Below are 27,402 nucleotides of genomic sequence, written 5' to 3' on the forward strand. Positions count from 1 at the left end.
CTCGCGCCAGCCAACGTCGCTCGGTCGCCATTTTGTCCGCGATCCGATTCGCCGCCTCGCCGCGCCGCCCCGGACCAATCAGCGCGGCACCGCCCGGCGTAAGTCCCCCTCGGCCGCGACTCGTCCAACACGCGAACCATGACCTACGGGAACTTCGCTTCGCCCGACTCTTTCGAGTTCGTGCTCGCGGAAACTTCAAACATCGCCCAGATATTTGTGCCTTTCACCCCCCCCCCCCATCATTGCAAATGGCGACGGCCTCTTGTCTTGTTGGCTCGTTCCACGGTGGTCGTCGCTTTTTTTAATTCGCTTGTATCGTTGCCTCGAGGCGATAATTGGTCGTAGTTTTTGCTCAGTGGCGTGCGGGGAGTTTGTACAATTTCTTATCGCTGCGATACACATCCATGTGTTGCTCCGTGGTTTTTGTTGTTTGCTATTTGTAGCGTGTGAGTGTAGCGCTTTCGATTGGGTTTGCGCCGTCACGTGGTGTCGGCCTGGGCCAATAGGAGCGCGCGGCTTGCCTGGCCCCTCCCCCCACATGCTGTTTGGGCCCTCTGTGAAATGTGGGCACACGGCTCAATTGTTTACAATGGGAATGGGCAATGTTGAGTCTTTTTTTTAAGTGATCCGGGGGGTAATACAGCCCTTGCATACATACAAGGCAAGAGTAATACATACCTGTCAATCCATACGGTTTATCCGTATTCTTGTCCAAGGATATTTAGTTTCCAGGTCCATACGGCGTACAGCCGTTTCAATACGGGGAAAAAACCTGTCTTTGTATTTTTCCCTTGTGATGGGACTTTGTAGGATGAACGTTGAGATGTATAAGGGCACGTGGTGACCAATAAGGTCTGAATTGGTTTGTAATAAGTTAGGCACTGAAAAAATGGGTTGACGGGTATGGTAATAAGATGTACGTTTTTCTGAAAAGCCACAGTACAAATGAGCCCATTGAAATAAAAGTTGCATTTGTATTTTCATTAAATGTCATTTCAGGGATATACAGTATCAGGTGATTAATACATCTAAAAAAGTCACATTAACCATGTTTTTTGCCACTGCTGGATGAAGGCCTCCATTCAACACGGTCCAATTGCTTGGATTACAATATACGTGCAGTATATGCTTAATATTCCCTATTGCCGTACATATACTGGAGGAAGGGCCTTTGCTATTGATGCCCCCAGGGTCTGGAATGCTGTTGCCAATAAATTGAAACTTGAGTCACTACCTATGAGATCTTCACTCAAAACTGCTCTAGAGGAGTTGTACACCCCTAGCTGCCAGTGCTATTCAGTGACCTAAAATAAAATGTTTCGCTCCGGATGATCGCTACAAAGTATGACCTGTGTTTTGATTTAGTGTGCTGATCTTAAAGGTGGAGTGACTCATGCAGCCAGCTATGGCTGCAGGGTTTTGGTAGTACATGTTGTTTATGCCATTTATTGTCAAAATTCTGTCACAGTTCCTATGATTGCTTTTTCATTGCTTTCATGGCTTTATTTTGGTGATTTCGAAAAGTGTATTGGTTTAGCCATGTTTGTTTGTTGTAGTACAGAGTTAGACTGATGGCCTTAATCTAAGCTGTCGTGTGGTTGTTGTTGTTGTTGTTTGACTTGCATCCCACTGGGATTTTTGCACACAGCGTTGGTGTACGGTGTTTTTTCTGCAATATTTTGCTGTCTTTTCTTGGATTTTCTGTTTGCACTTAGTCACATATTCACTTTAAGATGTTTTTTGTTCATGTTTTTGTTTTTTGTTTGTTGCGGTTGCACCCGATTCAAGAGCTGAATGGCTCACAGGGCTATACCTAATAAATGAACTTGAACTTGAATATAGTACTGTTGATGGTTTACTTTCCGTGGCGGTCGTTCCCAGATAGGTTGCTTCCTTTGGTTATCATGCAGCAATCGACGTTTCTAGCGGTGTGTCCTGCTGAAGTTCGCTTATGTTTATTGTTAGTTTGGTTTTTGTATCAGAAATAATGATTTAATCCCGAAAAATATTCTATGTTTCATTGTAAATCCCAGCATCTTTGATTATTATGCTATGCTTGCATATTTTCCAATGTCCATGTTTTGAAGCCATGTCACTGATTATACATCTACCGTATAAGTGCATACTTCGGAAGCCACTGCAGCTATGCACTTTTAATTCTAGATTGAAATCTCATTTCTTTAGAACAACCTTTTGTGTTTAGTTGTCCTTACACACCTCCAATAAGCACGGTTGGCTACGTACTGTGCGTCGGAAGTTCAACGTACACATACGTTCATATGCTGTTTTTCATTTAGTTTGGTTTAAAAAAATAACTTACATTTACTTTAAACCTTTGAAAGAAATCCATTCTGTTTTGCAGACATTTTTGCCGATACTTTATCCGTAAAACAACTATGCAGTCTTTGTTCAATTATTCTATAATTTTATTGTCTATCATGAATGTCCGCAAATCTGAGAATCCATACTATCTCCATGTTTATACGGAGATTTATGGAATCTTTTGGGGGAAATATCTTCTGTATTCTAATTGGCTCTCAATTTAGTATAAATATCATTCTTAAGAAAGTCCTGAAATCATTCGATAACAGCATGCTGCTGTTTGATATGTAGTGCAGAGAGAAATACTCGAATGTACTACGGTAACGATTGAACTATATACCGAACTGACTGAGCTTTGGCGATAGTTTTTTGTATTGCACAGTTCAGATGACTTATCAGTGACATTAGTTTTAAGTAAACAGCATCACTGCCTTCAAAACATGGGTATTTTAATGATTTAACCATTTCAACTATGGGTACAAACATAAATGGCACAATGTATGGTGTTTGTCAGTACTGCACACCAGGTCCAGCAAGCCATTTATAAAACGGTTCGTAGCCAACATTTGGTCGTGATTTGTATTTCTTGTTTTCCCTTGTATCGTTTCTGTGTAAGAAGTAAACCATGGAGCAATTCCAAGCCAATGGTCAGGCGGGAGAGCAAATGATCGTTCAAAGCCAATTACAGCAACAGGTACTGTCCCACACCACACCACGTTTTCTCACAATGCGCTTTTTTATTCAAGCTTATTGGGTTTCGTTATACTTTGACGCAATATATAATGCATACAGGTGTTTTTACAATTATTATTTGTGAGCACAACCTTGGTCAACAAAGTGTAATTATTTGCAAACAACTCCCAATGCACCATTTGCTTACGTATACATTCTTAAAACAGTTGTAATCTATTGCACCAGATAATTTACATTGTGGTACTAATCACGGTGAAAATGTATTCAAGTGGGTGTTTCAATGAGTAAAGAGGCTTAATACATCTGTAACCCTTGTCAGTGCGATTTGTGCAAAAATACCATCATGAATGTGGCATTACCCTGGCAATTTGTAAAACGACAAACTTACTTGATCTGAGGCCTTATTATCAACACTGTTACCTATGCGCCCATCAAGGTCCATGCATGCATTGTCTTGGCGCTGCGCACCTATTATCTGCACCCTTCATTGGATAAGAGGAAATAACCTGGAAGTGTTCATCCTGTTATCCATATTTTCTCCACACTTTTCAGCGTGGATAAAGTGTATAAGATGTGTGAATTAACATGAATAGGATCTGCCAAATAGCATCCCCCATGTTAGTTCATACGAGTTTGCTGTATCTTTTTTCCAGATTTTTGCAGATGTAATAAAAGATGGTGCTGCATTTGCACAAATGCACAATAAAAAACCAGAGCTGGTTATCATTATAGTTTACAGAATAATTATTAGCTCCTCTTTACTAATTCAAACATTTTTGCATATTAAAAAAAACTGCTTTGTAGTTTTGTTGCAGCACTTATACTCTATGAACATATTAAACAAGGACTGGTAAGCCAATTTAATTGTTAGCATGAGGACATATAATTTATCCACAAGGTTGTGGTGTGTTATTGTGCTCTGTGCTAGTTGTACATGGGTTGTGACCAGCGAGACATGCTGTATGTATGACACCGCCCTCCTCCCTGACCGCCACACAGGCCACCAATGTAGCCACAGTGCAGATTCAGTCGCCGACGGGCAGTGGGCCGGCACAAGTGCATTCCGTGCAGGTGGGCTGGGCATCCCATTGTGTATCTGCTCCTCGTGTGTGGTGACCACAAATCCTCTCACTGGTGGAAATGGATCATTACCTGTTGCCTACACGTATTAACAAAGCGACTCATGGAACAAAGTTAAAATACGTAGCTGTCAAAGAAAGTACAGCCACTTTTTTTTGTATAAATGACAACCATGTGATTGGTACACATATCAGGCTGCAGATTTTGAAAGTCCTCGAGTTTAGAGTTGAGGGTATGGATATTTTCTCAACCGATGGCTTTTTTGACAAATTTAAAATGTGATCGGCATGAAGTTTATGTGGAATGGAAATTGTCTTTGGTTCATCTGCAGAACTCATCATTGAATATATTGTAGATTGTCTGCGGAAATTTTTTTTTTTATCAATCTGGTGTATTATTGCATTTCTTCATGTCCATGATTGGAAGCAAAAAGTTGCGCACATGATTTCAAGCAGTCATTGTTGCTCAAATCAATTCCTAGTTTTGATATGAAGCAAACAGATAACATAGAGGCCCACTAGTATTCAATAAAATGTGATTTCTTTTATCATAAATATGTTTGACGTATATTTGTAACTGATCTGAAACAGTTTACTGTTTTGAGCATGTTTTGGCTCCATTTGCATTCACGTTATTTTGGACATGCATTGTAAAATGGGAAATGCTATATATTAATATAATGTATTTATACAATCGTTAAGTTTCCCTCGTACAAATGAGCAGATGTATCTACTTGTATTTTAATAAGCGAATATTTTATAAAACGTTTATAGATAAAATATGCTATTTCAAGACAGTAAGTTTATATTTCGGTATCGAAACTTGTTCAAATTAACTTTAACCAGTATGCTTACACAACTATAATGCCTTTAATGTGCCCAGCTCAAAGCTGAACAACATTTTGACTAAACCATTCTCTTTTATGCTTTTCAAGTTCAACATTTCATTGTGTAGAAATACCGTACGAATATATATTTAGGGTTTCCACTAACTAGTGTTATGTAATGAGCATCAATTAAAGACTGACCAGCAAGTATGTTAAATGTTTTGTTTTTAAACATTAGTAGTTTAATATATTAACTTGATTTAATTTTCTTGCTCTGACTATGCAACATTGTTTATTAAGTCAATGTGTTCTTCTCTGTAATATAAATTATGCAACACAATACATTTTAGATGAGACCATCTCAAGATGTAGCACGCTGATGTACGTGCTACTTTTTAGAAACCATTTTTCAAGGGTAGCAATACATTAGCAAATGTTAAAAAAATTTACTTTTACACAATAACACATACATACTAGTGAAAATATGTTTGGTGTGGGGGATACAAATTTTATGAATATAACATTTGAAAGCTGAAAAAGGGTTAGCAAATTTAAAGCCAACATGACATGAGAGACCAAACCCTGGAAACTCCTAAATATATATAAATACAACTGTGTTGCTGTACCTTTTGTTCCGCTTGGATAGCAAGAACAGTGCTTGTATTTGGTATTGATTGTGCAAAGCATTCTGAATTTTGGGGTTCTGCGAGATTAACTATGACTAACAATTGATTTTCCTATGAAAAATAAACGTACTTTATTGTAATCACATTTTCATAGATGTTTCCCCCCCCCCACCCTGTTTTTGTTACTCATACTTTACCTCAGATTTGAGAGAAAAAATCCCCACAAACCAGATGCTGTAGTGATGTTGCTTTTTGTTTATTTGATGCATGTCAAGGATTTGTGTTGGTGTTATTAATTGCCATGAATGGCTTTGTAGCAAGAGACGAAACAAGTATTTGGCCATCTTTGTGTGTATTAATATATTTACATAATATTTTGGGTGTGTTATATTACTTATGTAATAACATCTCCAGGTTCAAATTAAAATATGATCATTCCGTACTTGAATCTTTGATTGTTATACTTTATTATCTTAATTTTTGTAAGCCTTTCATTTAAGCTGATGAGTGACAGTGGAGCTAACACTGACTGGATAAAGACTTCAGTGTGGATGTCACCGTTTATTGTAGACCAAGTGAACTTATTAATGTGATACTTTGTGTGTCAGCCTTTAATGGTGCAGGTGAGCGGAGGGCAACTCATCACATCCACGGGGCAACCGATCATGGTGCAGGCCATGGCTGGACAAGGCCAAACCATTATGCAGTTGCCTATGTCTGGAGGTCAAGGAATCCAGCAGGTATCTACACTAGCTTCTGCACGCACACCAAAATTCTTATTGATGGAACCATAACCCACAGTGTATCATCACTCGTATGGCTGTGGGGCAGTGCTCATCTACATTGGCAGCCTTGAGCTAGTGGTGGAAATTACACAGACTCACAGTCGGAGTGAGTCTTACCCATAGGGCAACCACTATTGACTTCCACAGAGTAGTACTCATCATCCCTTTAAGTGTCATGATGAATTAAAGCCCAACTGAGATTTTGACTGTTAACTTTATTTTTGTGAATTGCTTTCTATGCTACATAGCCACTTAATTAATGTTGGTGCATGTGGCTGCTTTCGGATGCATTGTGTGTGTGCGCGTGCCTTCATCAAGTGTGAATGCCTTCACTGCCTCTCAGATTCAGCTGCTGCAACCGGGGCAGATACAGATCCACGGAGGGCAAACCCTGCAGGTACAGGGGCAGCAAGGGCAACATCAGCCAATCATCATCCAGCAGCCCCAGACTGCTGTCACTGCTGGCCAGACACAGGTAGGAATACACCGGTGCTGAATTACAACTACTTGCTTATGTCCCTGATAATTGATGGTGCTACTTCAAATTTTTATAATGGAGATAACAGTGAAAAGTATTATTCTATGCAAATTGTGCATTAAACGGAGAATCAATGCATTCTTTTCCTGACTGGTAAAAGGGACAGCAGACCGTGACAGTGCAAGGCCAGCAAGTGGCACAAACAGCGGAGGGGCAGACCATTGTCTACCAACCCGTTAATGCTGACGGCACCATTCTGCAGCAAGGTACTTGTACACTATTAGCTATCTCATTTTGAGGCTTGTTCTCTTCACGCATAGATACCTGGGCTATAGGTGGTTCAGTTAGCTTTTATGTGCTTTTCTGTGCATATATTCATTGGTAAGATGAATGCAATTCTTTCCTCGAAATTGTTCTGGAAGATTTTGTTGCGTTTGAATTATAAAGCAGCTTTTTTCAGAATCTCGTATATCCTGTTAACCTACCATGAAAAAATACCTAAGATTTCTCATATGCATTAAATATAATATACAGGGTGTTTCAAAAAGATGGACCCGATTTCAAAGCAGTATATTTCACGATGGCAACATGTTACAATTACACAAAAAGTTACAAAGGGTTTAATGAGTTATCAAGTTTTACTAACCATTTTAAGAATGCTCTATGTGCCTTTCACCTGCTGTAGGACAACATCGAGACGATAGTTGAATTCGTCCCAAACGCTTCTCAAAGTGTCTTCCACTGAAGTCACCGCTGCCCTGATTCTGTTTTGAGGTCATCCAGATTAGTCGCTAATGGTGGCACAAAAACACGGTCTTTTGTGCCACCATGCTCTTTGACATTGGCGGATCAATGCGAAAACGCCGTTGAAACGCACGCTGCACCACAATTACGGATTCAGTCTTGCTCAACTGCAGAACGCAAAACGCCCCTTGTGTTGCGGGGTCACCGTCTTGCGAATGACTGAGGCTAGGGGCTGTTTGTGCTCTGGGAGAGGCATCTCGCGGTAATCATTTGAAACTCTATGCCCCGCCCTCTCTATGCCCCGCCCTCTCTATGCCCCGCCCTCTCTATGCCCCACCCTCCTCTCTATGCCCCACCCTCCTCTATGCCCAGCCCTCTCTCTATGCCGCACCCTCTCTATGCCCCGCCCTCTCTATGCCCCACCCTCCTCTCTATGCCCCACCCTCCTCTATGCCCCGCCCTCTCTATGCCCCGCCCTCTCTATGCCCCACCCTCCTCTATGCCCAGCCCTCTCTCTATGCCGCACCCTCTCTATGCCCCGCCCTCTCTATGCCCCGCCCTCTCTATGCCCCACCCTCCTCTCTATGCCCCACCCTCCTCTATGCCCTGCCCTCTCTCTATGCCGCACCCTCTCTATGCCCCGCCCTCTCTATGCCCCGCCCTCTCTATGCCCCGCCCTCTCTATGCCCCGCCCTCTCTATGCCCCGCCCTCTCTATGCCCCACCCTCCTCTCTATGCCCCACCCTCCTCTATGCCCAGCCCTCTCTATGCCCCACCCTCCTCTCTATGCCCCGCCCTCTCTATGCCCCGCCCTCTCTATGCCCCGCCCTCTCTATGCCCCGCCCTCTCTATGCCCCACCCTCCTCTATGCCCAGCCCTCTCTCTATGCCGCACCCTCTCTATGCCCCGCCCTCTCTATGCCCCGCCCTTTCAAGTGGTAAGAGTTTCATTCATGGGTGGTTTGTGGTTGCAGAGATATAGCGATTTCAAATCGGGTCCATTTTTTTTAGACACCCTGTATTTTTACCGTAATAAGTGTCTCCTCACTTAACCCTTTCCCGTTCCGAGCCTCCTGCAAATTGCAAGGTGGGTCCCATTCACCGCTTAATTTTGGAAAGTGCGAGCGGTTCACGTTTATTTTATTTAGAGAGGCAAAGCACCATTGTTTTGAAAGACATTGTATTCACTACAGAACTGTAGCAACACGACCGCACTCTATGATATCTGCCACCAAATTGTGCCACACATCCTCCCGCATGCCCTTGTGGGAGCTTTTGTACCGATAAAGTTAATTTATTTAATTGTACATCATCGGAACGGAATCCAAAGAAAAACTAATGACATACACGTTCATCAATGCACGTACATCATCCGAATTGGAAAAGGTTAAAATTAACAATTAACCAGTGTTCATCTCCATGACCCTATATCATTGATGGAATTGCTCATTTCTGTGCGTTGCTCTTCCATAAAAATAATTATGGAGCACATTTTCATTTTACACTGCAGTGAACCACTAATAAGTTACTTGTAAGTACAATAACACCACTTTATATGTTTTGTAATGTTAGCAGGTGTCAACAGGGAATGTCATGTTATCCTGTCAATACAAATCCAAACACCACCTTGCTAAAAGTATCGTTTTGTGCGATATTGTTAGTCACTTTACGAACATGCTACTATATTAATTCAATTTAAATATGAACTTTTCTCCTGTATAATTTTAATAAGGACAATGCACCATTGATAAATAATTAAATCTCTTTTCAGTATTAATGTTTTCATAGTTCTATCTCCAGTCTGCCACGTCATGATAAGGAATTGCGTAATTTTAATTAGTTTATCAAAGTAATTTGCTTACAATATTAAAGTACTCCCCATTTATTTTGTAAAACATGCGATATAAGAAGTTATAAATTAAAGTCAGGGCCTTGGCAGATGGTGTTAAAAGTTGTTTTTTTGTGAGTGAATACCTTCAGGAGAACTTGCTGTAATTACATGCTCATCACACATCGTCAGTAATTCAACATAATTTATAGCCAGTGACGGTACTATTCGATGTAATTTGAGTAAAACATTTGAGGAGCAGATAGTCTTCATTTGTAATGAAAACCCCTTGCATAACCACTCCAGTAAATGTTTTATTAAATTTCTTCACTTTTTGAGAAAGGGTACCACTCACAAAAAAATGGCAATGGGGAAATGGCAGAACAAAATACTTATTGGCATAAATATATGAATAACTGAAGTAGCTTATGCTAATGCTGATTAAAAACAGCTCATTTGATTTTCAGTCAGATTCACCACAGTTTGAATATGTCCTAATATAAATTTTCTGCATCTGGTTTATTATTGTGGCTGTTCTTAACCTTTGCATTTAAAAATGTTATTTCACTTGATCGAAGTACTTTTTTAGAAAATCTTATACAGCTCTGGCCATACGTATAAATGTTCTAATCTTTGTCCTTGTTTGTCCCCTGACCTGTTTTATGTGCTTGACTGTCTCTTGTAATTATTCCCATTTACATCTGTTTCTTTGCACCTTCATCGGGTTAATCGTTGCCTGGGGCTTTTTTTGTTTTATTTTGGATTGTTACACTTTGTGGTGTCGCTAAAGTGGCAGTACCCGTTACAGGTGTGATCACCATCCCGGCGTCCAGCCTGGCCGGTGCCCAGATCATGCAGGCGGGGGGCAGCCCAGTGTCCACGAGCACCAACAATCAGGCCATCACCGTCACCTTGCCCGTGTCTGGAAACGTCGTCAACGCTGGAGGCATGGTCATGGTGCGGTTACACGGCACGCAATGCATGGGCACACAGCAACAGCCATGGCAACAGCACTGAGCATGTTGTTTACCCAAGCATGGTGGGGCGCATGCTTGTAATTCAGCACATACGAAGGTAGTGTTGGGGGATTGCGCTAATTTTATGTTGTGTGTGACGCCCATCCTCTTGCCACTAAACGTGAAGTGGGTAGACCACAGTTGATCGGAAGATCGCGTGTCGTGGCCTAAATTGTAGGTAATCACACCTCTTACAAAATGTCTGCTCAGCATAGAAGAGTAGACCAAACACTTTGCAGAGGGGATTTCAAGAGCTGCAAGTGGAAGCCATTCTGCCAGCAGTGGCATCAGCAAAACATTTCTTAGCTGCACTTGTAACTTTTACCCATCTTGCATGGCTATGAGGTGGGCAGTAGATGACACCATAACAAGTAATTTAAATTGACCTTTGCATTAAGATTTTTGTAGTGTTATCTCGTTTTGCATAGGCTGCTTCTGCTTTCAATCATTTATGTCAACACACAAAAACACTCAATAACGAATTAAGCAAACATAAAACTACCTGCTGAAATACTGGTTTTGAGAGTTTTTTCAAAGAATGAAAAAGCTTTAGTTCTCCCTGCCAGGCATGGTGGTTGCTAATCGGCAGAAACATTTTCACAGAGCTGACTATTCATTTGTCTTTTTCTTCCATCAATTTCGTCATGGAATTTACGTGAAAAGAAACTCATGGCTTTTACTGTTTAACTCTATAAACCAGGTCTCATTTTCAAAATAGATAATGAATCTCAAGGACAAAATGAATAATAGATGGGCAGAGTCATAATGCTTTTGTCCAACCAGGACTGTTGCTGTTTGTGTGTAGTCATGTATCTTAATTTGTATGTATTTTCATGTGTGCATGTGTTTGTTCGCTTGTATGCCTGCAAGTGTTGAATGTGTTTCCGAGCTTTCTTGTGTGTGCATGTGCATCGGTTTTCTGGTGTATAGTCATCCTTGCATATTTGTGTGTGTGTGTGTATCTGGTTAGGGAGTGATAGTGTAGCGGTTAGCGCGCTGCGCTACCATGCCGGCCTTCATAGGTGCCCGAAAACAGCACTTGCCCCAACAGTCTGTTAAGCCTATGTGGGGGATCTTTGTATGTGATTGCATAACGAAACTAATTGTAAGTCAGCCTTGGTAGAAGATAAAAGTCAGTCTTGGTAAAAGTGTATCACCTTGTCCAACTCCTCTTCTGATGTGTAAATGCCTGGGCTCATGTGTGCGTGTCTCAGCAAGTGGTACCGGGAGCAACGGGACAGGTGCCACAGGTCGCCCACCGTATCCCCCTCCCGAGCGCTGAGCTGCTGGAGGAGGAGCCTCTCTACGTTAACGCGAAGCAGTACCACCGCATCTTGAAGCGCAGGCAGGCACGCGCCAAGCTCGAGGCAGAGGGCAGAATTCCCAAGGAGCGCAAGGTGGGCAGTCCATGTTTTGCTTTAACTGTTTTTATCCTAATTATATTATATTAGTCTAGATAGAGCCAAGACAAACATTGTCTAGGTAGGATGTGCAACAATGACCTCCCACTAAAATGGTACTGATTTTATTAACCCTGGAGGGATGATGAAAAAAGTCAACCACAGAACCTGATTTGAACTTGCAACTTTCCGCTTGTAGGTTGTGCACTGCACTACCCAGGAATAAAATATAGCATTAAATTGTCAGGACATCCTACTGTTGTATGTATGTTGAACTTCTTTTGCACCATATGTAGCCAACCGTATTAATCGGAGGTGCGGGGGAAGGACATCAAACTAAATACAACAAGCACTTCCCAAGAAATTAGTTTATGTATGCATGTTGAACTTGTGTCAGGTCATCCCATATTAAATCAATCAATAATATATTTGACCAAACCCAATTTCAATAACATTTGGTAAACAACTCAATATTTGAAAAAGATGACTACCACCCATTTTAGGTAATTATAATTTGCCGTATAGGCTACTGAAGTTTGACCCAACAAGACAAGTTTGTGACCTGCCAGGTTTTTTAAAAAGGTGAGTGGTGTCAATTTAAAGATCTTTAAGAGATACATTTTTATTCAGCTATGAAAAAAATGATAAAAGTAAAAATACCAATTAATGTAAAAAAAATCTTGCACATTTTTTCCAATAAAACAAGTGCTGCTTTATGTGAAGTCAATGTTGTCATGTGAGTGTGAAAATTATACCACTTGCTCAGGGCAGTCATTGGAGATGATCACATCTCCATCGTGTGAGCAGAGAGACACACACATATACTCATGTATAACACTTTCATTTTGCACAGAAATACCTGCACGAGTCTCGTCATCGGCACGCCATGCAGAGGCAACGTGGGGAAGGAGGGCGCTTCCACACGTTAGGCGACAAGGAGAATGAAAACGAAAATGTAAGTCCTGGTTATTAGCACCTCTCCTTTTCAACTGTTTTACACTACATCATGCTCTGCTGTCCTGCAAACATTCTTCTAGCTTGAATTGTAATTTTTTTTATCGTAATGAAGATGATACAATATAAATTAAGCTTCAATGTCAAGTTGTATTACTGTTAAGGACTTACCCTATTGAAACTGGCCAACTTGATTAGAGGGATTCCCAAAGCTCGGTGAGAAATAATGTTTTGTCTTAAATAGAAAGCATTTGTGGCCAAAGCGATGATTCCACGTGGCATCCACGCATGTTGTGATGATGTCGCACATAATGACGTCATCGGGAAGCACGTACACTGTAAGATCATCACGTTGTCATGGTTCCACGGTCATGGAAATTCCTGGAAAATAAATCTTATGAAAAGTAATGGAAAATGGCCACATTTTTAAAAGTCAAGGAAATTCAACCAGGCAGCTATTACAAATTGAGGGGTTTTTAAGTCTCAGTCTGCTTATTTCTATAAATATGGATTTAAGTACACATTTTCAGACATTGTATTCTCATGATTCTCATTTATGCCTTGACTACCATGTGGCAGTCAGTCTACTAACTATTTTTAATTTGACCAGGTAAGGCCCACTGACCACTATAGCTCTTTTCCAGAAGCAAGCTGGCCACAAATAAAAATTTGAATATTCATTTATACTAAAGGAATCCGATGAGCTATAAAGCAAAATACTCTTAAACACATGTTTCTAAATGTGGAGGGAAAAACCGAAGGATCCGGATAAAAATCCACACGACCACAGGGAGAACATGCAAGCCCCCAATATAAAGGCTTTAGGGTCGGGATCGAACCCACGACCTCCTGTATACCAGGCAAGGTAGTTAACTCTAGATTTGAAGCTTTCGTGACTGCAAGGATTCATACTCTTAGTTCTTTCGGTAAAGTCACGTAGGTAAAAAAAAACTGAAATTAAAATTAATAAAAATAAAACAATAAAAAAAATCACGACGTTTCGGAGGCAACACAAGTCTCCGTCATCAGGTGGTACCATCACAGCCAGATTTGCAGCATTTTTTACCTACGTGACTTTACCGAAAGAACTAAGAGTAAGGTAGTTAACATTTCGCCATTTTGGTACATCAGTCATTGTCTACTTACCAGACTAAAAAAGCTGTTGTTTAAAACTGGAAGACTTAAAGGGCGTGGCGCTATAATACGATCAAAGCTGATGTTAAATAAAAGCGTACACTTGGAAGTAGGCGTGTCTTTGCCCATATATGGTTTTGTTGCGTCAAAGCTGACGTATTTTAGGTGTTTTGGATCGCAAATTGCAATCCATAACATCGATTCTGCGCCCAAAAATTGACGGACATTGTTAAACACTGTACTTACTGCATAAACTTTAATATAAAAATGGACACCGTTTAAGATTACATCGGACATTGTTAAATATCTGTTTAAGAGCAGGGCGCATATTTCAAATTCCGCGGAAAAATCATTTGAGCAGAAAAGATTAAATAAATTAAATCACGACATTTCGGACGCAACACAAGCGTTCGTCATCAGGTGGGACAACCACAGCAAGAAACAATTGCTGAAGTAGGCAAAAGAGCTGGCTTGTAACAAGAGGTTATATAGATGAGAGAGTTGGGGGGAGCCCTGCAGGCTCGACGAGGTCAAGGCACGGCAAATTTACTAGCAATGGGAATGAGCGGGGCTGGGCGTAAGAGGCTAAAGAAACTGGAGATGCGGATATGAAGGCAAACTATAAAGCAACTAAGGTTTTACCTGGTAAAAGGTAACCTTAGCTACCAGGTAAAACCTTAGCTGCTTTAAAGTTTGCCTTCACTATGGAGAGTGAACGATTCATTAGTGGATCGATATGGTAACATCAGGCGAGCTCCGCTAGGGATCCGCCATGTGGTCGGTTGGCGAAGAGAGAATACAACGAGCAGCGACGTAGTTCAGACCCAAGGCCTCCCACACCGACCACGAGTCCTCTTCCGCCCCTGCTTATATTTCCCCGGGCGCGGCTAGGCTCCGCCTCTGGCCACGCCCTCTCATGGAATCTTCTCATTGGTTCCCGAAGCATCTCTCCCGACTCCGCCCATCACCTTTGGCCCAGATACTGTTCCCTCTTAGGATCGGATGGTGTTACATAATTGTGCCTACCGAGTTACCCTTTAGCAACCAATAGATGGCGCTCTCTCATTACACATGTTTAAGTCAATTATAGGTGAAATGTGATCTGGTTTGGATAAAAAATTGGGAGAGAAAAAAAATGACTTTAAGGGTGTTTTTAATAGATTGTTCTCCATGAGGCCAATTAAAAAATAAAACATTTCTTTACATTTATGTCCGCTCTAACTATTAGTATCTGGTGGCTTGTTTCATTAAATATTTCATCACTTGCTTGTGAGTCTTGAGTGTTGAAGTGGGTCGATTGGACGACTAAGGGAAAGAGGCCATCTTGACAAAAAAGATGATTATTGATCAATATTATCATAATTTCCTGTGTACAGATCCATACAAGGAAAATGTAGAAATGTTTGTTCAGGGAAGACATCACACAAACTCTTCCTTGAAAAATGTGTGCTTTTTATGAATACATTTGTATTGCATTTTCCACTATAGGGCTCACATCGAAGTATCAAGTAAATCATAAATGGGCAAAAAAATAACAACTCACCTTAAAAATGTTTTATCTCCCCTTTGAAGTGGTAACTTATATATTCCAAATTTCTTTTGTGCATTGCTACAGGATGATACATTTCCCCCTATAAACGTATGTATGTTCAACTTTTTTCACACCGTACATTGCCAATCATGTTCGTCGGAGGTCAAAACATTGTTTTCATCATTACTTTACAAGTGTGGGATTCCACAAGGGAATTGCGATTTTGGCTATGTGACTTTGGCAAATGTGTGGTAAGGTATGCAAGAGTCGGGCCAGTACCAAACCACTGTTTTAGGATGTCAGAATCTATTGTATATGTAGGGACATCAGGGATGTCACTGTATGGTGCTGGCCCGAGAGGGCCGTGGCGTGCGATGTTCCTACATCGGGGACAGCACCGGGTGGGCTACTATGTGATGTCGGCTTTAGCATAGCATGGAGTGCGATGCACCGTCATCGCGTACACCCCGTAGGCGGGTGTAGTACCAGCCCTAGCGGGGCTTGGTGAGAGCTGGAATAGCATGGGCACCACGCATAGCGTGTAGTGCAGGCTCCCACAAGGGGGAGCGGGAGAGTATCAGCCCAGGGGCAGGGTTGCCCCGGGCCATGGCACTCTAGTTGACCCCGTAGGCACGTGATCTGGAGTGTCCACAGAGTAGGCCCCAGGTGGGGGGCTAGGGGGTGATCACGTGTCCAGGGAGAGCTCTCGAGGGGGATCGAGAGGGAGCTAGAACACTCGAGAAGGCGGGCGGGGCCGAGGGCGGAGCGGCCCTGACCCGGGAGGATATAAGGTGGGTCCCTGAGAGGGACCGGGGTCGCTGAATTCGACAAGCTGGAACCTCTATGTCTACAAGCTGGAAGCTCTACGTCCTACGAAGCATCAATACGTCGTAGGGGACCCGAGTGACGGTCCGACCCTTTGTAGCTGTAACTCCTACCTATAGTGTAGTTAGCTGGGTGGCCACCACCCTAGGCTGTATCTGGGAAAGGGGCAGTTACCCCTTTGTGTTAACGTGTTGATGTTAAATAAATGTGTTGCCTCTAAAGAAAAACGTCTGCGACTCAGTTGGACTCACTCCAACTGGTGTCAGAAGTGGCCAACACACTAGTCTATACAGCTAGCAGTAGACTATGTCTACACGTCGCAGACCATGTACCAGGACGTCGGACAGCGAGGACGAGGACCTCGCGCCGCCTACAGCTCCAGAGGATGCGGAAAAGACGCTGCCAGCGGAGCAGGGCACCATCTGGACGCTCGACGCTTCGCCGTCGGCAAAGGCGACCCTCCGGGAGGCGCACGGTCGCCTCGCGGAGCTCCTCCACGCTGCGGCTTCGCTTCTCGCGGAGATCATTCCCATGGTCTCGCTGGTGAAGGAGGGAGCGGCGATGCTGCTCGCGAACGACGACTCCGCTGCCATTTCGCAGCAGGCGGGAAACTCGGCCGCGCATTCAGCCGCCATTTTGTCGCCGGCGCAGAGCACGCAGCCCGCCAAAATTGAAGATGCGCCATCGGCGCCGAGGGACATCCCAGCTCTCCGTCGTCGTCTTCCCTTTATTAAAGAGTTCGCGACTACCAGTGGCGACCAGAGGGCAGCTATCTATGAGCCTCCGGCAGACACGCGCCACAGGTTCGCCACGCGGCGGAAGGGGGGAACCGAGTCTGCCCTCGCCTTCCGTAGCGCGCTTTTGGCGCTTGCGAAAGCCGCCTTCCCGAAAATGGACCACGATGGGTTCGACGCGTTTGTCTTAGAGATACTGCTGGCCTTGGCGAAAACCTTCCACACCATTCTTTCAGCCGAAGATGATGACATCTCGTCTCTCAAGGTCACTAAGTGCATCCAAGCCCAGCAACTTCTACAACGGGACAGGGCGCAGGTGACGTGTGCCGTATCCCGCACGGAGCCGGGACCACCTGATGGAGCAGAGAGCCCCTTTCGGCATGCGCGTCGACTCGGGGTGGAGGCGACCGGCGTGACGATGGCGCGCGGTGGACGGACGAGCAGCCACGGCCAAGGTCATCGTCTCGTTCCGGAGGCGGCCATGTTACTTGCTACAATTGCGGCCTGCTGGGGCACGTGTCATCGGGCTGCCGCGTACCACGACAGCGCCTCCCAGCATCACCGCCATCCTACGCTTTCCTCCACCCGAAGGCGAGTCGCCACGCACTCCACACTCGACCCCTGGCCTCACCTCACCCATCTAGACGTTTCGGTTCGCGTCATCAGTATGGGGGGGTCCTATGCGTAATCGGGGAGTTCGTCAGCTCCGACCGGATCAGTGGTCGGAGCTGGCCCATCGAGTGGTGGCTGCGGCCGCGGGTTCATCTGCCGTGCTCGGGTTCATTGAGGGCGTGGGAATAAGGATGCTAGTCGGCACGGGTGCGTCGGCAACTATCTCAGATATTTTGCCTCCTAAGTGTCGGGTTGTAGACCCTGTTGATGCATCGTGTTTCACCGCTAACGGCAGCTCATTGGGTATCATCGGTCGGATAACGGCCGAGGTGCACGTCGCTGACGTTAAATTGCCGGGACACATTCTTATCGCCACGTCCCTGGCTGTTCCATGTTTACTTGGAACTGATTTCCTTGGTAGAATGCCTTTGGAAATCCGCATTGACCGGGGCCGTTTGGAATTGCCATTCGGCTGTCGTTTGACATTTTGGCCTTCCCTCACCCGCTTGTGTGCGGCTAACGCTACAATGCAGGCGCTCGCGTGCCGAACGGTGAGAATCCCTCCCGGCCCGCATATGTTGATTCCCCTCTGCCTAAGGAAGCTGCTCGATTTGGGGGCTACAGAGGGTCGGTGGAGTTGGTTCGTGCATCCCTATCGCCTGAAACCGCTTATCGCCCCACGCGAATTCGTTTCATCTCCACATCGCAGGGGCCGTGTGTCGAGTGTGTCTGCCAAGCCGGGGTGTGTGCCCGCTGAGTTTGGTCCTCAGCGGGGCAATTCTATTCCGCCCCCAGGTGCTGCGCGACTGACATCTCCCGAGCGGCCGCGCATGCCGTGTCCGCAGGCTTCGAGTGCAGAGGATCCATCGACCCGGCCTACTACTCTCCGTGAGGAGTCGGGTTCGGCGGAACATTTGCACATTCCCCCCGGGACCTCCAGGGTGAGGGAGCCCACCTCCCCTGGGGGCCCGTCCTCACGGACTGTTGTTTGTCGCGCTCGTTGAGTTGTGGCGGTTATTGGCTGATCCTAGCCGCCATTGAGCTCACGAGCGTTGTTACACGGAGAAGGTGGGAGGTGTGGTGGTCGAGGGGGATCCCGAGGTTTCACACATTTCTTTTGCTTGTTGATGTGTTATTGTTATGGGTTCGTTGGTTTACACCCTTCTCCCTGGTTGGTTTGTACATTTGTGGACAGTGTAATTTTTATACAGGTGGGTTTGTGTATTTATTTCTGTTCCTGTTATTGTTGAGGCACACGTTTTTTTCTTGCATTTCACTTACCTGTTCGCTTGGAGGGGGAGTTGACAGCCGGGATGGCTGAATGCTAGCAAGGGGGGGTGATGTAGTGACATCGGGGATGTCACTGTATGGTGCCGGCCCGGGAGGGCCGTGGCGTGCGATGTCCCTACATCGCGGACAGCACCGGGTGGGTTGCTGTGTGATGCCGGCTTTAGCACAGCACGGCGTGTGATGCACCGTCATCGCGTACACCCCGTAGGCGGGTGTAGTACCAGCCCTAACGGGGCTTGGGGAGCGCTGGGATAGCGAGGGCACCACGCATAGCGTGTAGTACGGGCTCCCACAAGGGGGAGCGGGAGAGTGTCAGCCCAGGGGCAGGGTTGCCCCGGGCCATGGCACTCTGGTTGACCCCGTAGGCACGTGATCCGGAGTATCCACAGAGAAGGCCCCAGGTGGGGGGCTAGGGGGTGATCACGTGTCCAGGGAGAGCTCTCGAGAGGGATCGAGAGGGAGCTAGAACACTCGAGAAGGCGGGCGGGGCCGAGGGCAGAGCGGCCCCGACCTGGGAGGATATAAGGTGGGTCCCTGAGAGGGACCGGGGTGGCTGCATTTGACAAGCTGGAAGCTCCACGTCTACAAGCTGGAAGCTCCACGTCTACAAGCTGGAAGCTCCACGTCTACAAGCTGGAAGCTCCACGTCTACAAGCTGGAAGCTCCACGTCTACAAGCTGGAAGCTCCACGTCTACAAGCTGGAAGCTCCACGTCTACAAGCTGGAAGCTCCACGTCTACAAGCTGGAAGCTCCACGTCTACAAGCTGGAAGCTCTACGTCTACAAGCTGGAAGCTCTACGTCTACAAGCTGGAAGCTCTACGTCTACAAGCTGGAAGCTCCACGTCTACAAGCTGGAAGCTCTACGTCTACAAGCTGGAAGCTCCACGTCTACAAGCTGGAAGCTCCACGTCTACAAGCTGGAATCTCCACGTCTACAAGCTGGAAGCTCCACGTCTACAAGCTGGAAGCTCTACGTCTACAAGCTGGAAGCACCACATCTACAAGCTGGAAGCTCTACGTCTTACTAGGCATCAACACGTGGTCGGGGACCCGAGTAAGGGTCTGACCCTTCGTAGCTGTAACTCCTACATATAGTGTAGTTAGCTGGGTGGTCACCACCCTAGGCTGTATCTGGTAAAGGGGCAAGTTACCCCTTTGTGTTAACGTCTTGATGTTAAATAAATGTGTTGCCTCTAAAGAATATTGTCTGCGACTCAGTTGGACTCACTAAATATACAAAAAACATCGATGTATCTTTTTTTATTTGCTAAATCCCTTCTAGGCATGGCACAAAGTGCCATTGCATGACTAAATTTGCTTGACGCCTGAAATTATGGTTAGTTTTGTTAAAATGAAATTCAAACCATGCAGATCCATATTAATACTAAGATAAAAAAAAATTCAATTCCTTAATGCGTATCACACAGTGCACATGTTATCTGCCTTCAGCCCTAAACCTACATCTTGCAATGCGTAATTTGCAGTTCATTCAAGTTTTGTTCAAAAAGATTGCGGTTTGCTTCACAAATATTAACCCACTATTATAGCTTGCAGATCAATATCAATGCTATAGTGTAGATTTATGGAATTTCAAAGAACCGTTTTATCTCGGCATTTAATTCTTGCCCTATAGTTTTCAAATGTTGACGTCTGTGTCTATAAAAGTTGTAATATCGTTGGTAACATCCTGCATAATTCCATGCTTGTGTGACATTTAATCACAATAAAATTAACAGGGTCCAATTTACATATATTTTACGTACAAATTGTGTTGCATATTTCACGTTGGAAAATTGATATGGTGTGAAATTCTTGCCCACATTTAAATCTGTAGCTTCAGTTTTAGCCAAGGAAATACATTTGAAGGAAAATAAAATGCAGTTCAGTATTTTCACAGCCTATTTTAATTTACAGGTCTGATGGAATAATTAAAATTATTGGAGTAAAAAAACCTGCTCTCTCGGTCTCGTGATCAAATCTCCATATTACATACTAAAGGATTATTTTCAATTGACCATTTTAAATTGTGTTAAAGTTGGAAGTTAAATTGTATGAGTGATTCGCAATTGCTACTGTTAATGAGCTATATATACAGGTGGGTCTGTATATATTCCAGCCTTCCCAAACTTATTCAAATTATCGTACAGAGCTTAACACCGTTTTAATTGCCTGCTCAGACTCTCAAAAGGCAGATTTAATATCGGGTACATTTTCCAGATGGGTCTATTTTCCCAAACAACGGTGTAGACCTGGTCTGGGTACATTGGAAGTGTGACTGAAACGGATTTTCAGCTTTACTGAAATAGATTCACCTTGTCTGATGGAGCACTGCCAAATCCCCGTAGATCTCTAGGGGTGACTTTGTCACTGAAGAAGGTTGTAATCAGGGAGGATCAATTTGTCGTCTGTGCGGTGGCAGACATTTCTATCCTGTGTAACTGTTGATTAAAACCTGACTGCGCAGTTCTTTGCATGGTTTCAGATGCAACTCAATGGCAGTTAAGGGATCACGTTCAAAGTGACTTTCCTCCAAAACAAATGAGGCAGTCCTCGTATATGTTGGCAGCTATGATCCAACTGTAAATTCCACATTCCTATGGTGGAGACCATTCTCTCCGTAGCACAACCACAGTTGACTTATAATGAAGTTGTATTCGTTTTCTCAATTCTGCAGAGATGGGTTAACTCCCAGCCTTCTGATTTGGAATAGAATGCATTAACCACATCATCATCTGGCTGTATTGAGAAATCAGTCAAATTGCATGGTTAAACAAAGTAATATATTCATCTATGGGCTTACATTTGCTTTGCTACTTTCCTAAACCTTACAAAGCGCAACTTCCACAATGCTTGACTCATACGCTTTGCATTCTTTTTGTCACCATTTGAGCTGCTTTCCCGTGTGTAATGCATCTTCTGCTTTATTTGTCCAACAGAATGGCTATGAGTGCTAGCAGTGCTAAAGGTAGGCTAGAAACATGCTTTAAAAGGTACAGTATCTCCTTCCTTTCGCTTTAGATTAGATGCACTAGGCTATGCGCTTGCAATCTCTGCCCATTGTCCACATTCATCACTCCATCAACATCAATTAGGGCTCTATGCTCCTTTAAGAAGCAAATTGAATACCAATGCAAAGTGGTTGTTGAATCAATTGTTTATATCTATGTATTGTTATGACACTTGAACTGAATAATTTAAAATTGCAGCATTACTTAAGTGGTCAGTTGCTTCAGGGGTGAGAGCAGTGAGCTGGTACTACTGAGAAGATCCTGGGGTTTGAATCCAAGCATGTGCTTAAATTAGATTATCTAGTGGTAGTGGGTTGATGGCCTCAGCCTGGTCACCAACGACTGCACAAAAAAAACATTACATTTTGATTCGCACTTAAATTGGATAAATAACATTGCTGAGAATTTAAAGTATTGGTTTGAGACTCATGAAACAGACTTTGCGCTCCGTGATAGAGCTGAATTCCCTTCGTGTGGAACAAGTCAATGAAATGGATCTCAGAGGTAGATCTGTGATGTCTACTTCCATGCGCCGTTCTCGAGCACTAAATTTGGCATTGCTTGGGAACGCATTCCAAGAGGATGAGCACCAAGGAAAGATGGAGCAATGAAATTACAGGTGTTTGCACACTGCCCTACACACCCAGCAACCTGAGTTCCATACCCCGGACAGGGCAAACATCATTGGTGATTATATGAATGGGTCCTCGGCCTCCCCTAAGTCAGCTCGGTCATAAATGAATAGCTGGTGTGATTCCAGTACAAACATGAGACCACTTCAAGATGGTGTGTTCCAGAACCGCCAATTAGTAACACAGTTCTGATTTGGGTTAGTCATCTTGAGATCTCATCATTACTGTTCTCAGCCCAGCTCCTGCAACAAGTTCAGATTAGAATTATGCAAATAACTGTAGGACTTACTATTAATTTAATTATACCACTCACACTGGTTAGATCCATTCAAGGTATGTTGCATTGACACTACACTGTATATAAGGGCTAAATAATGTGTAATACAAATAAAAATGTCATGAGATCTGCACGACTTCTATTGATCAGGGTGGTGGTAATGCATATAAACAATGAGTTTTTACAATGCAAGTGCTATAGAATAGGCGACTTCAGCAGTGAGTCTCAGTGCAGATTTGTGAACTCAAATCAACGAGTATTGAATTTGTAGATGGGGGGTCAGCAGTGCTCCCGCAGCATTTGTGATTTTTTTTAGTTTGGGACTTGACACCAAAATAGCAATTATAAAATGTAATCTGTCATCATTGAGGATGTTATTCACACTTCCTTATCGATATGTATGAAGGACATCTGCTTGAGGCCCAATCAGACATACTGTACATTAAATTTCTGGATGTTCATGTACTCGATCCAGCATCCATGCAGGAATTATCAAGTTAGTACTACTTTGTGGACAATCGACGAAATTACAATGCATGGATAGGCTAACCCCCTCAGAATAAGAATATGGGATTTCAAACACTGGGTCAGGGCCAGTGGTGGAAATTGGACTGGCCATGAGGTCACTTGAACAGAGAGCCACTTGGATTTCTATTTTACTCCAATTATGATCGGCTATTGGTGTCTCAATTGTGTCTGTTTTGAAAGCCAAAGAGTTTGTGGCTAGCTGTGGCTATTGTGGTTGGAAGATGCTTCGTTGTGACCAAATATCAGACATGCTCATCCCTCTCCTCGTTTACAAGACACTTGCCCTTGTGACGGTCATGGCTTCGGGCAATCGGGGAATCGATAGTGTCACACAAAAATGACATTGTTTAGAGGTTGACTATGACTGATTATAGTCACTATAGCTGACATGACCCTAACAATGACTTCTCTATTTTTAGACTAATCCTTAAACCTGGCCGGTTGTTTATAGTCAACTAAAATGAAGTGTAATTTATCTTGGCGTGGTGGTGGTGCACATCAGTAATCCAGTGTTGAGGGTTGGTGGATGGCACAAATATGTGCATATTGGTACAGCAATAAGGCTGATGAAATTGGTATGTAATGTTCAACTGTACTTCCTAATGCGTGTGGTTTTTGTCCAGATTGTCGTATCTTCACTTGTAAAATTCTCATCATGGAATTAGCGAAACATCCCAATACGGGAGGCTCCTGAAATGTTACAATAAATTAAAATAATCACACAGGTATCCCTCGATTTAAGGATGTTCGGCTTATGAAATTTCGCATTCACACAATTGACAAATTATGAACACTTTTCAATTAACAAATCGAATTTCCACGGGATAAAAATCTCACACGGCACCCGCCATGAGATCAAACAAGAGCCACCTCGGGAGCAGGCTGCATCATCCATCCACGGCAGCATCACGGTACCCCCGCAGTGCAACAGTAATTGCCTCCACGTCGCCTTTCCACTCATTCCACCATGCGGTTATTTTGGCGAGTTGCCTAAAAAAGGAAAATTTTTGTTTTTAATTATTCACTCGGCTTAATATGTTTATTATTTTTTTGTATTAGAAAAAGTGATATTAAGTGTATATTTTTATGTTAGGAGGTAAACTGTCCAAAACACATGTGTAATTTTTGTTAGTTTTAAATTAATGGGGAAAGCCATTCCGATCTACGAAATTTCATTTTGCGCGTGTTTTTTTTAAGATCGCATCCCGTTTGCAAATCGAGGGACACCTGTATTGTATAAGAAAATGGTATTTCAACAATTGATTAATATTTTCTTTGCAGTGCATTTAATTCCCTTGAGAACTACATGATGTGATATGGGTGTGCTATATATACATATTCTCACTTTTGATCTGTGATCATGGATCTTATGATATCCTCCAATGGCTCTGGGTAATGTAGAATGCATCTCTGCAAGTTTTTCTGCATTCATCGATAAAAACAAGACATTCGTATGCTCAAGATAACATTTATAAATCCTCAAATTGAGTTGAAGGATCAACTGTTAATTATATCGATTAATACCAATACATAAGGTCTTTTAATAAGTAAATCATGTTGATCTACCTTTTCACTATATCGAAGTTGTATTATTGTATACAGATCCCTTGTATTTGTGCACAGGCGCCACCAAATTTAATCATGTGCACATTAATACCATGGTCATGCTCCATTGCACTACAATTTTTTTACTGAAATCATGAGTTATTAAAAGTCTCGTCACTTACTGAAACACCCCAATATATTAGACTTGAAGTACAATGCAAAACAACTTTAAATTGAAACTCGAATTGTTATGGTGTTAAATAAAGGAGGGGTGGAATGTCTACTTTCCTGGATAGATGATTGATTATATTTTTCACAGCATGTTATGTATTGCCGCATCACAGGATGCGGTGATTTTGCTCCTGCAATCGCTCACCTGTGGTGCTGCCGTTCAAGCGCACCCTGCGTTTTGTCACCGCAGGGCACCGTCAAGGAGGACCACATGGAGAGCTCAGCACCTCTGCTCTCCAGTGACATTCTCACCGCTGTCACGAACGCCGATGTCATAGTCACGCAGGTGCAGTGAGGGCAGCGCCTGCATAAGGCGCAGCGCCACTGTCCTGCATCACTGGCGAAACCAGCCACATCGTACACCTGTGAACCAGACTGACCGTGTGGTTGTCATGCAATGGAGGGCTGGAGCTCGGCTGTGTTGGGGATGAGCATCGGCGCACAGGGGTACACATGCACATTGAGATGCGTACGCTCGCGCTGCTGTAGGAATGTGCATACTGGCACAATCGGGTATCTGTGCCAATGCTCAGGCCAATAGAAATCTGTGGAAGCACTCAATTAGTTGCATACTTTGTTTATTCAAGTACTTTTGTTTATTCCATAAGTAGTTGAGGAATTGGCCAAACATTCCAAGCTAGACCCTCCTGCTGCTCTTGAGGCTCGGCAGCTTGGTGAGGCTTTCCGGGGTAATTAAAGGACTTATTATTTAATAAACTACAGTAGTTGGGATCGTCACCCAAAGACATGCTCAACCACTGTCCTCTTTGTCGAGGTAGGCCTACTGTGGTTTGATCGAAACTTTAATGATATGCTTCTGTAGATCTCTATTGGTCTTGGCAAATGAATCGTGTGCTAATGTTATGGGAACGTTTTAAGACCTCAAATCGCTCCTAAAATCGTCTTTTAATTAGTGAAAATATTTTTTTTTATGAAAACAAATAATTGACGTATGCTCAACTTTGTATGTTTTTTTATTTGTTACTTGCTATTCACGATGTTTGAACATTTTTATATGAACGTTTTCTTTAGTAAACAATGAGCAAGCAATGACATTGCTTTTGAATATCTTGCTGCAACGTGTTTGAAATATTACGTCTCGTAATTCAGGTCTGTAGGAACCGCTTGATGTATGTGGAAGTGAAAAGGTTGGACAATGTTATTGTGGTGTTGTAGGCATTAAACCATAATCATTGGTGACACGTGACTGAAACGAAAGAGTAAATTAAATGTAACATTTAAATGAGTACTCAATAATGTGTAATGACCATGAATAAATCTTCTTTCGTAAAGAGTATTGGATCATTGTGCTCCTGCTACGAGGAATTAATTTTCACCACTTAGAGCCACCAATGTTGAGGAGCACCATCCATTACTCATTTTAAAGAGGACACGTTTTAGCTTTTGATAGGACAATTTGGTAATGAATTCCATTGCATTTTCTATAATTTTATATACCTCAGTTTACATCGCACGCAGTGTTGTAAATATTGTACGAAACCATTTTTTATAAAGTTGTATTTTGTGCCTCAAAAGTCAAGCTAACAGTTGTGTAAAAAAAAATCCTTAGTTGATGGATAATTCCAGCACTTCCACATATATCAGAAACCTTAATGTTCAACATAGTCATGAAACAATTTCACCTTGTTATTACATTTAGTTTTCCATGCAGTTCTGTGAATACTAACATGTTGACATGATTTATATTCGACGTAGAATATTGAAAATAATGCCGTTCCCTTAGTTTTCCCATTCGTGATACATTTTTACATTGGTATAAATGTGTTCTAATGCTCAACACTGCGTCACCCATTTCACTTGGTTGGCAGGTTTGTCAAACCTGCAACTGTTGTTAAAAATAGGTGAAATTGTCCACAGCGAAGTGCTTTTGTGACATGATTTTACTTGGGTGAAGGCTTTGAAATGGTGTTTAATTCATTTAAATCAAACACATGTTCAACACTTATTGGACATGAGATAGAAACAGGTTTGTGATACAATAATTAATATTAAATGTAGCCTAATTGGTTTTCATATGGATATTCCATTTGTCATTTTTACTTTTACGAATTCAGCACAATACTTTGTAACCTAGACAGTTTTATAAAGCAGTATTTTTTTACAAATCATTTGCAATATTTGGTTTTACAACTATGGCACATTCTCTTTTGTAACGTGTCACATCCATATCTACATTGTGCTTGTTGATATTGCACTCACATTAGGTAATCTAATCATCATGTGGCTGTAAATAAATTGTCCATTTGATACATGTGCTTGGTGTGTCATGTTTCTCACAGGT

The 27,402-nt window shown here is 43.1% G+C and overlaps 1 protein-coding gene across 7 annotated transcripts; it reads left to right on the forward strand.

The window, feature by feature from the left end:
• Positions 1–27,370, forward strand: NFYA (nuclear transcription factor Y subunit alpha). 7 transcript variants are annotated; one of them, XM_078858909.1, is made up of 12 exons: positions 1–98; positions 2,942–3,016; positions 4,015–4,086; positions 6,156–6,287; positions 6,676–6,807; positions 6,971–7,076; positions 10,172–10,338; positions 11,612–11,794; positions 12,651–12,752; positions 15,501–15,524; positions 21,816–21,869; positions 25,291–25,388. In XM_078858909.1, exons 2-11 carry the CDS (start codon positions 2,948–2,950, stop codon positions 21,831–21,833), a joined length of 1,005 nt encoding a protein of 334 aa, XP_078715035.1. In that variant the 5' UTR covers positions 1–98; positions 2,942–2,947; the 3' UTR covers positions 21,834–21,869; positions 25,291–25,388. The 7 variants fall into 7 exon arrangements, with proteins under 7 accessions (XP_078715035.1, XP_078715029.1, XP_078715028.1 ...); XM_078858903.1 differs by lacking the exon at positions 21,816–21,869 and having other exon boundaries at positions 2,939–3,016; positions 25,291–27,370; XM_078858902.1 differs by lacking the exon at positions 21,816–21,869 and having other exon boundaries at positions 25,291–27,370.
• Positions 27,371–27,402: the final 32 nt, after the last annotated feature.

The sequence above is a fragment of the Lampetra fluviatilis genome, chromosome 8, assembly GCF_964198595.1.
Source record: "Lampetra fluviatilis chromosome 8, kcLamFluv1.1, whole genome shotgun sequence".
In the NCBI taxonomy this organism is placed as follows: Eukaryota; Metazoa; Chordata; class Hyperoartia; order Petromyzontiformes; family Petromyzontidae; genus Lampetra; species Lampetra fluviatilis.

What these genes read in the sequence shown, in the direction of transcription:
- NFYA (XM_078858903.1), top strand. Translation starts at nt 2,948, where the DNA reads ATGGAGCAATTCCAAGCCAATGGTCAGGCGGGAGAGCAAATGATCGTT. An exon ending in TCACTGCTGGCCAGACACAG is followed by an intron (nt 6,808 to 6,970) that starts GTAGGAATACAC and finishes GACTGGTAAAAG; the next exon opens with GGACAGCAGACCGTGACAGT. An exon ending in AGGAGAATGAAAACGAAAAT is followed by an intron (nt 12,753 to 15,500) that starts GTAAGTCCTGGT and finishes GCATTGCTACAG; the next exon opens with GATGATACATTTCCCCCTAT.